We start from the raw sequence: 14,244 nt of genomic DNA, 5'->3' as shown, positions 1-14,244 counted from the left end.
TCACATGCAACAAGCAGTTAGGTGTATCCTAGCTAATGCACCTATTGTTTTATGTTTTATTTATCTTAATGTTAAAATATTTATATGTTGTTTGTTTATTTGTTCATAGAGGCAAGAGAGTTTCCAAAAATAAATGAAAGATAATGGAAGGATAGGATGCAAATGCTCTCAGGTTGATCCATAGGATCATAAAAATCAATGATCATGAAAGCATATAATGCAACTTAAATATTTGAGGCCATGATGACTAATTTCTTCTTGACAACACTTTCCACTTTCAGCAAGACATTGATTATGTATAATTCAAGTGAAAACATAACTAATCAGTTAAAGATGCAAGATACTGTTTGTGTTAGTTTGGACGTTCACACACCTCTAAACTAAATCCTTCACTGAAGCATCATTTGATCCGATTTCAGCATTCAGTTCTCCTTCAGCAGGAATAAATCAGTTCCTACTGATTGATATAGTGATATTTGGCCGCTGCCTTAAAAAGACAGCTGCAGTGTCTGACCACACAGAGGAAACATCGAGGAAGAGACATGGAGACTGATGTATAGATTTAAGCACATGGGGAGATAGTTGGTATCAGGAGCTGAAGAGGATCTGGTGTGGAAAGTGTGCATGTGATAATAATTTTATAAGATCCACAAGTTGTAGAACGCCTTGTTTGGTGGATGTGTTGTTCAGAGCCCTTTGAAAGGGATGGAGTCCAGATTTCTACAGGGAATCTCATGTGATTGGGCCTAGATTTGGGCTGCAATTTGATTGAATACAAACCAATATATTCAACTAAAGTCTGGCTTAGAGAGCTTTTATTCCTGAAGCACCAGCTGCTACTGATAAATACACCACACTGCCCATAGGACTTTAGTGGACATTTCTTGTCTAGAGTTCTCTGTAGGGAATTGCACACATTTTGGGTCAGATTTAGTTCTGAACTTTTCTGAGGTCAATCGAAATTGTTATTTTTTTCTGGTGAAGCTTTTCTTTAGTTGTACCGGACCCAATGTGAGGCTAAAGAAATTGAAATCCCGCTTCACTTTTAGGGCATAGCAGACTAATATTTATATCAGCTCAAAATTTCTGATCTAAACAATGTTTGGTTGGGTATGGGGTGCTAACTATTTATTGACTGGATGTAAATTAAAGCAATAGAAAACTTTTTCAAGGCACCCCAGATATATGTTATATTTTGTGTGAGGTTTGTGCTCTCCTTTTGTAATGCCGCCCTGGGCTGTCGCCCATACGGCCCATATGAGTGATGCAAAAATAGGAGCAACAGACAGGAGGATTAAAACTATGAGATAAAGTATGAAAGAGAAAAGAAAGATGAGAGATGACAGGACGGTCAGAACAAAGTATGAGGCACAAATGCGACAAAGTGAAAGATGAAGAGACGTCCAATGTCAATATCTCAGTAATTATTCATGCTTCCACTCTCCCACATATAAGACGCACGTCTCCGTTTCTTCACCCTGTAACTCCTTTTAACTCCATGTTCGACTTTCATTTCGACTCCCCCACTTTTTCACCTCCTCATCTGTCATCCAAAGCTCTATTTAAACACAAGTAGCAGAGAGAGTGGAAATCATCTCAACCCAGGAATTAGTTTCAGGCTTTGTAACAGTGTCTCTGTCCTTCTCATCATCTTCATCTCCTTCCCCCTCTCTCTTCTCTGTTTGGTTTCCAAGCAACGACGAAGCTGTAGGTAATTATACAGAAGATATCGATCTTGAGTTTTTGGTTATCCCTTCTCTCTTTCTCTCTCTCTCTCTCTCTCCTATAATTTCACTTTGAATCCCATGCTTAATTTTGCTAAATCGGTATAGAATATGGAACACAAACAGGTTTTGCTCTGTTATTATGCAAATAAGCACAGGGCTCTAACCTATCTGGATTCAAACTCTGTTCGATTGCCAAGCTATAGGCTTCCTGTGCTTATTATTATGGGAATGGGTTGGAGAAAGTCAAACAATAATTGCTACATTAAAGCTCTGCTTGTAATATTTGAGAAACCAAGATGTGACCACAGTGGTTTATGGTGAAATTACCTTGCAAGCATCATAACAAGCAGTTAATTGAGAGTCCATGGATATGTGTGTGTGTCTGTTTCTACTATCTCTTTTGACTTCCTCCTTTTACTGCTGAGAACTCACAGACAACGCCCCTCCCCCCCCCAGCCCTGTTTGGTTCACACAAGACCTAATTTATGTTGATCCCATCTGTCAGGAAAAGCTGACATCACATTCTGGTTATTTTTACATGTCTGTGCCTCAGAAACTGTAGACATCACAAACTCTCTCTTTTACCATTTTTGACTGTATCTTATGGTTTGACTTGCTGTTTTCCTGTCTCCTTTATGTCTTCTACTTGCCCACAACACCACATGAGTTCCCTCTTCAAGGGTAATACAGGAGACTGGTTTTCTTTCTGCTTCTGCTATAATGAACATTCATTCTTTTACTCAGAGGATGAAGCAGCACAAACCTTCAGGAAAGGCACATATGAAATACGTGCAGTTTTCTCACTTCAAGTTGCTGAATTACTAAGTCATTTGTCTTAAGTCAAATGAAATAAGCAATAAAATGTAACTTTGCAACAGTAAATTTGACCTGATGAATGTTTTTTTTTTCTTCTGGAAAGTAAAGAAGCATTACAATGTTTTGCAGACGTGATTATTGTGTAACGCTGCAATCACCCTTTTCCCCTGTGGAGATAATGTGCCCTGGGGAATGTCTACTGTTAGCTTTTAGCCACATGATGTGTTTTGCATGTTTGCGAAAATGTTCAGTTTTAGTCTCACTGGCCAGAGCACATTCTTCCATTTGCTCTATGACCTACATGGCTTGTGCCAAACCGTTTTCAGCAATAGCTTTTCTTTAAACTACATGAATAGTCATTCAGTGGACAGATTTTCCCACCTGAGCTGTAGATCTCTGCAGCTCTTCCAGAGTTACCTCTTGGCTGCTTCTGTCATTGATGTTCCTCTTGACCTGTAAGTTAAAGAAGTTGAGCAACATTTTTTTTCATTTTTGAATGACTAAACTTAGACATTGTGTCCAAAGCTTGTGATCTTATTTCATCTTGCTTTTAAGTTCTCCACCATTTTATTTTTTATTTTTTACTTTGCCTTGTCTGCTTTGCTCTTTGAAAATTATGAATTATTACCTTCCCAATACCAATACAACACATTAAAATTTATGGGCAGAATGAGACAAAATGTACAAAAGAAGAGAGAAAAGTTAGACATTGAAAACTTGTGATCAATAAGAACCAGATTATTTTATTAATATATTTTTTATTTAAACTGCAATTTCTAGAGTTCACGCCACAGTGGGATATAAACACATGGCAGAAAAAGCAAAAAACATTTATTCTCATTAACTTATTTCAGTATTTTGTCCTTTGCTTGAAAAGTTGATTTCTCTCCTCATTTCTAACGAGCATTGACACCATCAGTTGAAGTCAATTCTGTCATTAAATGACACAAATGAAAAGAAATACAATTTGAAAAACTTTTTTTGCCTGTGGGTTTGTCTGTATTTTTGTCTCACAAAATTCTGGATTTCTTAATGGCTAAACTGACTTTAAAAGCAAATGGAAATTCCCATTCCAGTTACTTTAACCACAAACTATTTTCTCAGTAAGCAACATGATTGGGGACCATTTTACACAGATTTGTTCTTACTCTGCGTATATTTTCCAACCAACAACAGCGGCTGTGAAAAGAGAATGAAAACCTCAGGCAGTCCACTTCTGCTTGTCCTAATTTCCTTCTGCCACAGGTAGGTCATGCAGTCACTGAGCTGCTCAGTTTTATGTAAATTTAATAGGACACCTCTACAAAATCATCAGAGTGGAGCTTTCTGAGGGAAATAAATCCATTGAAACATGAGTTATGTTAGCTTTGACTTTAATGTAAGATTTGTGAGCATCTTTCCTAAAATGTCGTACATTTATTGTTCTGTTTCGTTCTCTCTGTGTTTCGAAAAGAATCTTCACAACTGCAAACAAGAGGCACTCAAGCCACTCCGTCTCTCCCTTGTTTTCGATCTAATTACTATGTAAATCCATGCAGCAGGTCCTCCAAAGTCTAATCAGAGCATCTCCTCTGATAGGTCACAAGTGGAGCCAGTAAAGCTTCTTTCCAGAGCTTGCTTGGAGGAATCAGTGTAGCATAAAAATAAAAATCTGGGTCCACGATCAGTTGACGTCTGCTGTGCTGACGTCTAGGGCTTAAAAGAGATTTTCTTTTTTGCTTATTTTGTTTTTATTTATCTTAAATTTATTGACTAAATCAGACAAAATTACATTTGAAATTGGTAAGTTTTACATTTTTAACTGAAATGAGAATAATTGCTTGCAGTGAGTTGCCTGCAGCACTGACTGTGCGCTCGTGTTTTATTACAGTCCCGTCTGGTAAGAATGCTCATAAAATTACCCTTGACAAAAGGTCATGCTTGGAAATGAGATTTTAAGCAAATCTAATTATGATGCTGTCCACTCTGATCAGTATAACCGTTCTGGTGGCGACTGATTTGAAACATTTCAGAACAAGACAAAAGAGCGACCCCTGCTGGAAAGACACTGCAAACACACGCAGAGTTGCTAAAAGTAATGATGACTCACAAGGATAATAAAACACAGAGAACTAAATAATATTCACGCATGCACGTTTTCCCAAACCACTCAACTTGTTTGGTATGGAAGTGTATGAAACCAAAGCAAACAACAACAATAACAAAAAAAACAAACTAACAAAAAAAAAAGAAGAAAGAAACAGTTTTTTGGGTCAAATCTTTGTGGTTTAGATAACAACTTCCTCTGGTTTCATCAACCAGAAACCACAGGAACTTTGATGCTTTATGGTGTGAATCAGAGGAAGGCAGAGTTTCTATCTTTCTGAGCATAAAACGAATTATACATCTCACATATATTGGTGTATTTGTTATTAAGCAAGGCTTACAGTTTGGTTCAGGAAGGGTTAAACTTCCATCAGGCCAGATGGTACTGGAGATAACTGTTCCCTGATTGGCAATATAAACTGAATATAACTGAGCAGTGTTAAGCAGTAGATGGAACTGAAAAGTGTGCAATTAATTGTGATGTGGTGTATTTTACAGGATTAATTTAAATATAAATGGGCATGAATTGCTCCTGAACGTCTCGCAGAGTTTTTCGACGTTACATTTGTTGTAAATCAGAAACAAATAAGCAAACTGAATTGAAATTAATTGAAGTGGAGGACCTTCATCACCCTTTGGTTTGTCGGTTTAAGATAATAAACCAGTTTATAAAAATAGATTGTTTGTGTTTCTTTGCTTGTCAGTTCCTAATTCCTTATTTAAAAATGTAACCACTGGTTTGACAGTTAACACAACAAAAACACAAGTCATCTCAGGGATTTTTGCATTTATTGAAAAATATATAGATATAGATATTAATAGAACTGTCAGTGCACAGGTAGAGAGAGCTTAAGATAAATATCTCCACCAGCACTTTGACGTGGCTCAGTCAGAGGTCGGGGTCGGCAGGGTTACTGGGACAGTGTGATGGTGGAGTTGGTCACTCCTTTGGTCTGGTTCCTCTCCTTGGTTTTAATGATCTTCTTCACCCACTGCTGAGTTGGGTCGACACAGATCTCTTTACCAGCTTTCATTGTAAAACTGCAACAGAGACGAGGAAAGAGGCTGATTCGTTTCTCATTGTTTGTTGAAAGCCATGTGAATGCTGAAAGCATTTGTTTTTTCGTTAGGCACATAAAAAAAGTAATAATAAACTACTTGGATTCAACTTAAAAGTGTTTCCTGACATCTAAAGATACTTACAGCACACCCTCCATGGGACAAAGAGCATCTGTGAATTTGAAGTCCACCACTGCTGACTTTTGCAGCCGCTTCGGAAAGAACTTGAAACAGCATTCATCTGGGCCGAAGGAACCTAAAAAAGATTGGTGTAAATAAAAAATGTACTTTGCATGCAAAAATAGAACCTAGAACAATAATTCCCCCTGGAAAAGTAATGGCATCATCGTCGAGACACATTGGGACAAAAATAATTCAACCAGGATAAAGATTAAGTTCTCTTGTTGTCGCAAATATGTTAACAAATGATGACAGAGTTTAGTTGCAAAAACTGGTGATCTTACTGGCATAAGACTGAAGAGCGAGGGATGACAGAAGCAGAAGGCAGGTCGCCATGATTGCGGAGTTCTTCATCATCGCCATGTCTGTCGTCTGGTGTCTCTCAGGTGTGCTTGCAGGTCTGGCTGAGTTGTCTGTGTTTCTGCTCCACTCCGAGTCCCTTTTTATTGCGTTGCACCTCACATGTGTGTGTATTTGCAGAAGAACAGGTTCCATGACAATACCTTACCTGCAAAAAAAAAAAAGAAAAAAAAAAAGCACCAAAGAAAAAAAATAAAACTGCGGTCATGTGGTCAACATTTCTCAAAAGGGAAAAAGGACGAGGGTTAAAAAAAAAAGGGGGGGGAGAGGGCGATGTGGGTTTCAGGCAAGTTCTTTGAAACTGAGAACGCCGCATCATCTCAGTTTCGGGTATGCAGGCATTTATGTGCCTGTAAGTGTGAATGCATTTATGCTTTAGCATTTGCATGTCTGTGCAGCATGTGCAGATGCACGGTGGCTTGCATCTTCCCCACCTGTTACTACTCACGTTAATGGTTCGCTTTCGCCCACGGTGAACTTCAATGTCAAAGAAAGAAAAACAAAGGTCAATTTGAACAGAAAATGCTGATATTCAGTAATAAAAGTTTCTTTGGACTGGGTGGACCACTCCAAAGCAAGCGAAACATGCTGGTCAGATGAAAAGAGTACTTTCATTTTAAATCAGCCGTTCATAGATGGGGCTTCTGTTGTGCTTTGAGTCATTGTCCTACTGTCTGGATGATCTCCTTCAGGATTACCTCATGTAAGTTATCCAGGTCCTGAAGCAGCAGGATGACCCCGGACCACCATACTACTACCCCCTGACTGCTAGTATGATGTGATTTCGCTCAAATTTCTTGTTATTCATAAACACTAACACTAACTGAGGCCTGCAGGGCTTCAGATGTTGTTGAAAACCAAACTCTCAACACTCTCTCCATGTTTTCTTTAGTTTTAGAGTAATGGCTGTCACCGTGGTTCCCTGCTGTCCTTAGAAAAATCTTTGTAATTCTCTCCAGCCCGTCTCCCATCTGTTTCTTACTTTCATTGGTTCCTGCTTTGAGCTTGAATTACACCTGATACAACTTATTGCACTCCATCATGTTTAAGTGCTAATGCATACCATTTTTCATTATAAAAATATAATATAAGAATACAAAACATAGAAGTTTGTGTTAGGAAAGTGACAATATGATAAGAAAGTTAAAAGGGGCACTAATGCGTTCCCAATGCCCTTTACATTCCAACCTTTTTTGCTGGTTCGTTGCTGTTCTACTTGCATCAGGTGTGCTTTGAGCACATGCTGATTGTGGTGCAGAAATATTTCAGGGTATTTCATGAGGGGAGATGCTACATCGCTTTTTTTAACCACAATGCGTGGTGAAATTTTTTCTAACACGTTCGAAAGCAGAGAGATGACAGGATGTGACGGGCCGACAGTAGACATCGTGGTTATTAGCTAGCATACCAAATCCAGCTTAAATTTCTGTTGCGAAGAAGGTCATGCTCTGGTTTATGAGACAGGAGTTTTGAGGGGTTTTGACAGCTGAGATTATATTTCTCAAATTATTAATGGAATATAAATTTTAATTGGATTTCTAGCATTTAAAACTTCTTATGACCAAACTGTCATATTTTAAGGTTCCCAAGGTTCTATATTACCTCAACCAAGACCGTTATTCTTAGACTGCGGATCACCAGAGTCTCTCACAGTAAAATAATGACTTCTACACATATTGAATTCCCTTTGTCAAAAGAACCAGCTTCAGTTTTGGTTGGGTGTATAATCACCTTCCCTATTTTTAACACTGTAGAGTTAATGGAAGATCCTGAGATGTCCTTTTAGTTACGCTGGTTTAGGTGAATGGGGGACGTCCCGTGATGCATCGATCACCTCTTCACTCCCGTTACTTTCCGTGTATGTAGGTAATTGCCATTTCTGCCTTCCTGTTGTCTCTCAGCCTCAACGAAGCGTAGACGGTCGCCCGTCTCGACAAACTTTCAACCTCTGCTATTTCGTTCCAGCTCTCATCTGCTCCATGGAAGAAACTGATCTCAGAGCTTAGATTCAAATTAAAGTTGATGATGTCTTCAAGGAGATATTCATCCTCTACAGAGTACAATATCCTCAAAGTATGGATGGATGGGATTGTATTTAAAAACTTTTAATGCTTTACACATCAACTTTATTGACACACCCAGTAAAGATGTCACACTAAAATATTTCCATAACTGTTGATTAGAGTATATCTACTTAGGGCAGAGAAATCCCATTGTAAAAAAGAATTGATTTAATTGAATTTCCTCTGGCACAATTACTCACACCACTGATACACGTTTCAGGGGTTTTCCATATCGACCATATAGGTTTGTTGAGATTAAGATGTTTGCAGTGGTACAACTATATGATGAGTATTTTTTCTGCTTTGCACAGCTTTAAAAAAAAAAGACTATTATTTATCTAGAAAATAAATACTCAGCTGCTGACATATTTCAACCATTAACCGTAAGTAATTTAATTGGTACTTAGGAAATTTCCCAACAAAAAGTGTTGCATAATTCTGAAATGGATGGATTATTGATTATTTATAAAGTCTATTCTACTTTATTCAACCCCCCATCACTCTAATACCCACAAGTAAAATGCAGAAAATTAGGAAATGTACCAACAAGTAAAGGCCATATCTGTGGTGATGCCACCAACATGTTTCACCATGACAATGGTGGGTTCAAGGTGATGTCCAGATTTAGTGTTTCCACTGCACACAGCTTTTCGCATGTCAACCAAAACCTTTCATTTTGATAACAACATACATATTAAAGTTTGAGATTCTAACGCGACAAAATGTGAAGCACTTTAAAATGCTTAAACAATTTTATAAGGCCCTATCTTCCGTTTTCTAAATGGAAAACGGGGCCAATTAGTTATACACCTAAACTATTTCATATCAATTTGAAGAAAAACCACGGAGACACAGGATGTCTGACATTGGTTACAAATTATTTGTAAGTGTGTAGTAAATCACAGAAATTGTAGTCCTGTTTTTTTTTTTTTTTTTGAGACAAATAATTTAGTTTTTGGTTTGAGATGAATATTTTATCTACGTTCCCCTCATTCCTTGTTAGTTTTAACTTGGTTGTTAAGAAGCATTAATAATTAAATTAATGACTAAATTATTTGTGCTTCTTTATTTCAGACTATCGAGAAAACATTTCATTTAAGTTTTTTTTTACAAACCTGTAGAGACCAAAAAAAAAAAAAACCCAACAGGAGACTGACTTCAGCATAAATTCCTCATCTGCTTACTCAAACGGAAACCTGTGGTTTGCAACAGAGGCAGGGGTACGATGCATCTACATGCTTGTGTAAAAAAACCCCAACAAAGTCAATGCAAAATGCAGCTATGTACAGTAGGCCTAACTAACCTTAGAGGCTGAACAGTTGGCATTTAGTCAGGTGTGTGGGCTGTAGGTGCATAATCGGTGACTGCTAAAAAGAAATCCTTTGGCCTTAGCCTCAGTCCTAAAATTAAACTGGTATGAAATATACACGCTACTGAAAAAATGAGTACAAAAATCTTTGAAAGTAACAAAGTAAAGCTTTGCAAATTAAAGTGTTGCTCTAGTTCAGAGCAAAGTTAACAAATAAAAAAAATGTTGGGAGAAATGATAGAAATCAAATGAGCGTGATCCGACACGAAGGACCTGAGGTTTGATGGAAAGTGTGAAATGGAAACTCTGCTTGAGGGTTAGAGAAGGGCAGAGCGGTATACATCTGTATCACAGATCAGCAAATTCCCACCGCAAAATTACCCGTCGTATACGCTCACCTTTAGTCTGTGATTTTTTTTTTCTTTCTTTCTTAACGTCTACCCAGGAAGAAATATGGTTAGAAATTCTGAGAACTAGATTTTACATGATGTTGAAATAAAATCAGCTCAAAGAGCGGAAACAAAATTTCACTCATTACCTAATAAGGCCTTGTAACTCGGAAACAGATTAACGCTTTTCGTGTATGCATCATCTTTGTGCCAGATGAATCCAACTTCTCCCAGCAATGAAATAAATCTAACAATTGTATGCAAATTTAAAGCCGAAAGAAGATAATTAAATATAGAAAATAAAAAGACATAACATGTTTTGTTATTGCCTGACATCAAATCAGACTCAATTTGTCCTTAGGTTAGTTTGAATAATAAAATGTATGTAGATTTTTGTAAAAATTAGAGTAATGAGAGAATGATTTACTTTCTTTAAATACCAGGTGTTTAAACATTTTTAAGAAATCCCAGATATTACCATCATGGCCCCCGTCTCTCAGGCAAGACAAAAGATACAATATAAGCATTGAGCATAAACAGAAACGTTGACTTTCACAAGTCTGGTTTATCTCTGGGCATAATTTCCAGACGGGTAAAGGTTCAACATTTGTCTGTTAAAACAACCATGCAGAAGTAAAAACTATATGAGCTGAAGGGAAACTCAGGGAGAACGCATTCATTATTCCAAAATCAACATAAGAAGCAGGATTAAAGTTAGGAAATGCACCCAGGGACAAAGACCTTAACATGTGGGGACAAGTCCTGTGGTTTGATGAACCTAAAATTAAAATGTTTGGCTACAATGACAATTGTTACATTTGGAAGAAAAAGAGAGAAAATCTAACACCTCTCATTATTCTGGCTTTTAACAAATGGAAATAATTTCGCTGAGCCTAACTGCCCCAAAGTGAAAAGATTTGATCTGATTTAATGTTAAACTGAGAAAGAAAAAAAGTGCTCAGTCTTTTCATTTACAGCCATTTTCAATAAATTTTAATAATTTTGAAAGACGTGATTTATTTCAGTGAGTTAGTTCACTAAGTGAAACATCATACATATAAATTACACAAAGATTGATGTTTTCAAGCCTTTATTTCTGTAAAGTGTGATGATTTTCCTATTAAGGCTAATGAAAGCACAACATGTAGTTTGAGAATTTCTGCCGCGGAGCTCTGTGCTAATGCACAAAAACAAACAACTAAAATAGGGAAAATAGAGGAATATTTGACAACAAATAATACTCATGGATCAGGATAATACTCCGATTTTAGTCTCTTTTATTGGCAGTGGTTGGCTCAGATTAGAGAGAGGTTCATGTGTTAACCTTACCTGTCAATCAATCAATAAAATTTTATTTGTATAGCACATTTCGGCATCAGGGCATTTCAAAGTGCTCTACATCATATCAAACACAGCAACACAATGAAACATAGAATCAACAATCAAAACACGACATTAAGTCAGGTTCCGTCAAATCAAGACGACACTGGCTTGTGGCAGGCAGCAACATAGCACGTTGAGTCTCGTGAAGAAAACTGGTTAACCACATCCAGCTGACAGGAAACATTCTGCACTTAACAAAAGGCAACGATTGTTTGGGTTTCAAATGATATGTTGTTGTTTTTTAAGTAATACTGTAGACCATCTATAACTAAAACACAACAAGCATAAGCTGTTTTTAATGTATTACAACGTCCATGTTCAATTAACTTTGAAATAAAAACAGACGAATCTTCTCTTGGCAACAGTTTTTAAAGTGGCCAGTAGGTGGCAGTGTGTGCAAATCATTGCTAAATTGTTGCTTCGACTTTGTAGTGACTGTAGATACCGCACAGAGAAGTATTTATTTTTTTTTTAATTCATTTGTAGATGGTTCTTCATAGTTGATTCTTTGAGTCACATTATTATCAGAAAGCACAATAAGGACTTCTGGTCAGAATTAAAAGGCACATCCCTCCAGTTTTAGCTTCTCTTTATTAGTCTCCTGCTCAATCTAGAGCAGAAACTTAAACGCTTCTGAACGATCCAACTCCACCACGTATCAGTGATCTAATTGTTTCTGATGTGCATATTCCCAGCAGAGCCATATGGTTGCTAATTTTTCCGCAGGTTTTTTATGCATTAAAACAAAGAACATTGCAGACATTATTTTTCCCCCCAGTGATCTTTGTCAAGCTACATGTAATTCTAAATACTGTTCTTAATTGTTCTTAATAACTAGTTAATGTCAATCTACTGCTGCCATGAACTATGTTCACCTCTGAGATGAGCTATTGTTGTTATCAACTCTTGCTTCTGTGTTGTTTGTTCAGCATCTCCATTTTGACCTCTTAACCCCCCAACACCGCTAACATCCTTAATGATGGCTGCACGTACTGAGCAGAATATCTGCCTGATTTATTGTTTTTTTTAAGCTGTTCTTGATCACTTTGTTCACATAATTACTGATAAAGTTAATGACCTAATTGAATGAATCAATTCTAATTTTTCTTACTGTCAACGTTTTAGTGTCTGCTGCCTTTTGAATATTCCCGTTCAGACTTCAGTTTTGTTTCTCTTAAGTGACTAAAACATAGAAATATGTCTTAGTTAATAAGTGATGAACATTGTACATATGTAAACACATCTGAATGCTTCATGCCCTCTGAGAAAGCATCGTTGTCCCATCAGTCCCTGGTTTAGTTGTTTTGTTCGTCTTTGTTGAAACATTGCAAGCTTGATTTAAAGAAGTCTGGTCTATGAATGTCTTACTTTGTTTTGCTGACTTTAGGTTTAACAGTGGAGCATTTTCTCTGCCAGCAGGCTGGTTGTCTTGGAGAAACACCACAGTGAAAACTCAGGGAAGTCTGCGTAATGTGGGGAATCAGAACCTTCTTCCAGGATGAAGAAGATACTTTTGCTCAAACTGCTTAGGAGTTTCTGCAAATTACTGTTCATCCAAAATCCATGGCTATTCAGCATCTAATATCCCTTCATTTGTTTATTGTTACCTATATGTAGAACTGATCTTTTCTTCAAGTCAGTACATGTCAGACAAAGGGTAAATGATTTTGGAGTAAAAATTTCTCATTTTTATTTCTAAAAATTAGAAATAAAATTGTCTAAATGCTAAATGTGAAACCCAATCTTAATCCCTCCCTTCACTTGTTGATTTATGAGATTAAGTAATCACCCAATAAATGTTTCTGCAGATCTGTGAGGCTAAGCCTTCATCACTTAGATATAAAATGTCATCACATCATAATTTATAGATGAAACTTAATCATACATACTATGATTGTGTTTGGGACGATCAGAACAAGACAAATTTGCCAAATTTCTTTCGGAAAGGTATATCTAGCAAATATTTGGCAACATGCCTTTCAAAGCACGTTGCCAAATAGAAACCATAAAATCTAATTGTTAGCTTATCTTTTGATGCATTTTTGAAAAATAGTCATGGCTAAAACTTTTGAGAAATCCTGTTCTTCACAAACAGAGTTATTAGATTCCTTTGTCAAATGTTCTACTGTATAAAGTTAAATGGTAAGCCATTTAAAGGTTTCAAATCCTCTATTTATTGGGGCACGAATCCAGTTTGTCAAACTTTTTTATTCAACAAGTTGTAAAAGAAAGGTTCGGTCCTGTTGAATCCTGTGTAGGAGACTTTAGTCATGCTTGCTGGACTCTCTCGGGGGAGCTAACCGTTTTAGTCAAGCAGCTAAACTTCTCATTAAAGTTAATGATGATTCAATAAATTGTTAATTTGTGATTACTTGGCAAACGTCTTGTCTATAAGTGAACATGATTAAGACTGCTCATCTCTTGCATACTGCACGGTTAGGAACAAACAGAAGAGTTATTTAAAGGTGATGTTTTTTTTAGTTTTTTTTTTTTTTTTAGAAGAATCTATCTGTACATGCGTGAGAACAGAAGCGATGTCCTGCTGTCTACAGCTGAGCCCGTCTGGTGCCTGTTCTTACCAACAACATAATGTTCCCAGATAACATATCAGAAACCTCCCCATCCTTATCTAACTGTGATAAAAATTCATGTACAACAGAAACCGAGCCAGTGCATGTGTAAAACATAAGGCGACACTCCCTAAACTCAAGGGAAGGGGGTCAGATTCCTTCTTGGAGCTTCAGTTTCAATGAATTTAAAAGCAGAATTGCTGTTGTTGCTTTGTCAATAAGGTTAATATATTTGTTTGCATATTCGATTCATGGATAGAATATATATTATTGCGAGCGATGCAGAAATTTGACATTTCATCT

General features: G+C 37.0%; 1 protein-coding gene across 1 annotated transcript; it reads right to left on the bottom strand.

Moving 5' to 3' along the window:
- Positions 1 to 5,409: 5,409 nt before the first annotated feature.
- Positions 5,410 to 6,361, bottom strand: LOC122824915 (C-C motif chemokine 4-like). Its single transcript, XM_044105812.1, has 3 exons — positions 6,152 to 6,361; positions 5,832 to 5,943; positions 5,410 to 5,669 (listed from the first exon to the last, which is right to left on the bottom strand). Exons 1-3 carry the CDS (start codon positions 6,228 to 6,230, stop codon positions 5,540 to 5,542), a joined length of 321 nt encoding a protein of 106 aa, XP_043961747.1. The 5' UTR covers positions 6,231 to 6,361; the 3' UTR covers positions 5,410 to 5,539.
- Positions 6,362 to 14,244: the final 7,883 nt, after the last annotated feature.

Source organism: Gambusia affinis, linkage group LG22 (assembly GCF_019740435.1).
Source record: "Gambusia affinis linkage group LG22, SWU_Gaff_1.0, whole genome shotgun sequence".
Classification (NCBI taxonomy): domain Eukaryota; kingdom Metazoa; phylum Chordata; class Actinopteri; order Cyprinodontiformes; family Poeciliidae; genus Gambusia; species Gambusia affinis.
The sequence above is the reverse complement of the archived record's forward strand: the minus strand, read 5'-3'. Positions and strand labels throughout refer to the sequence as shown.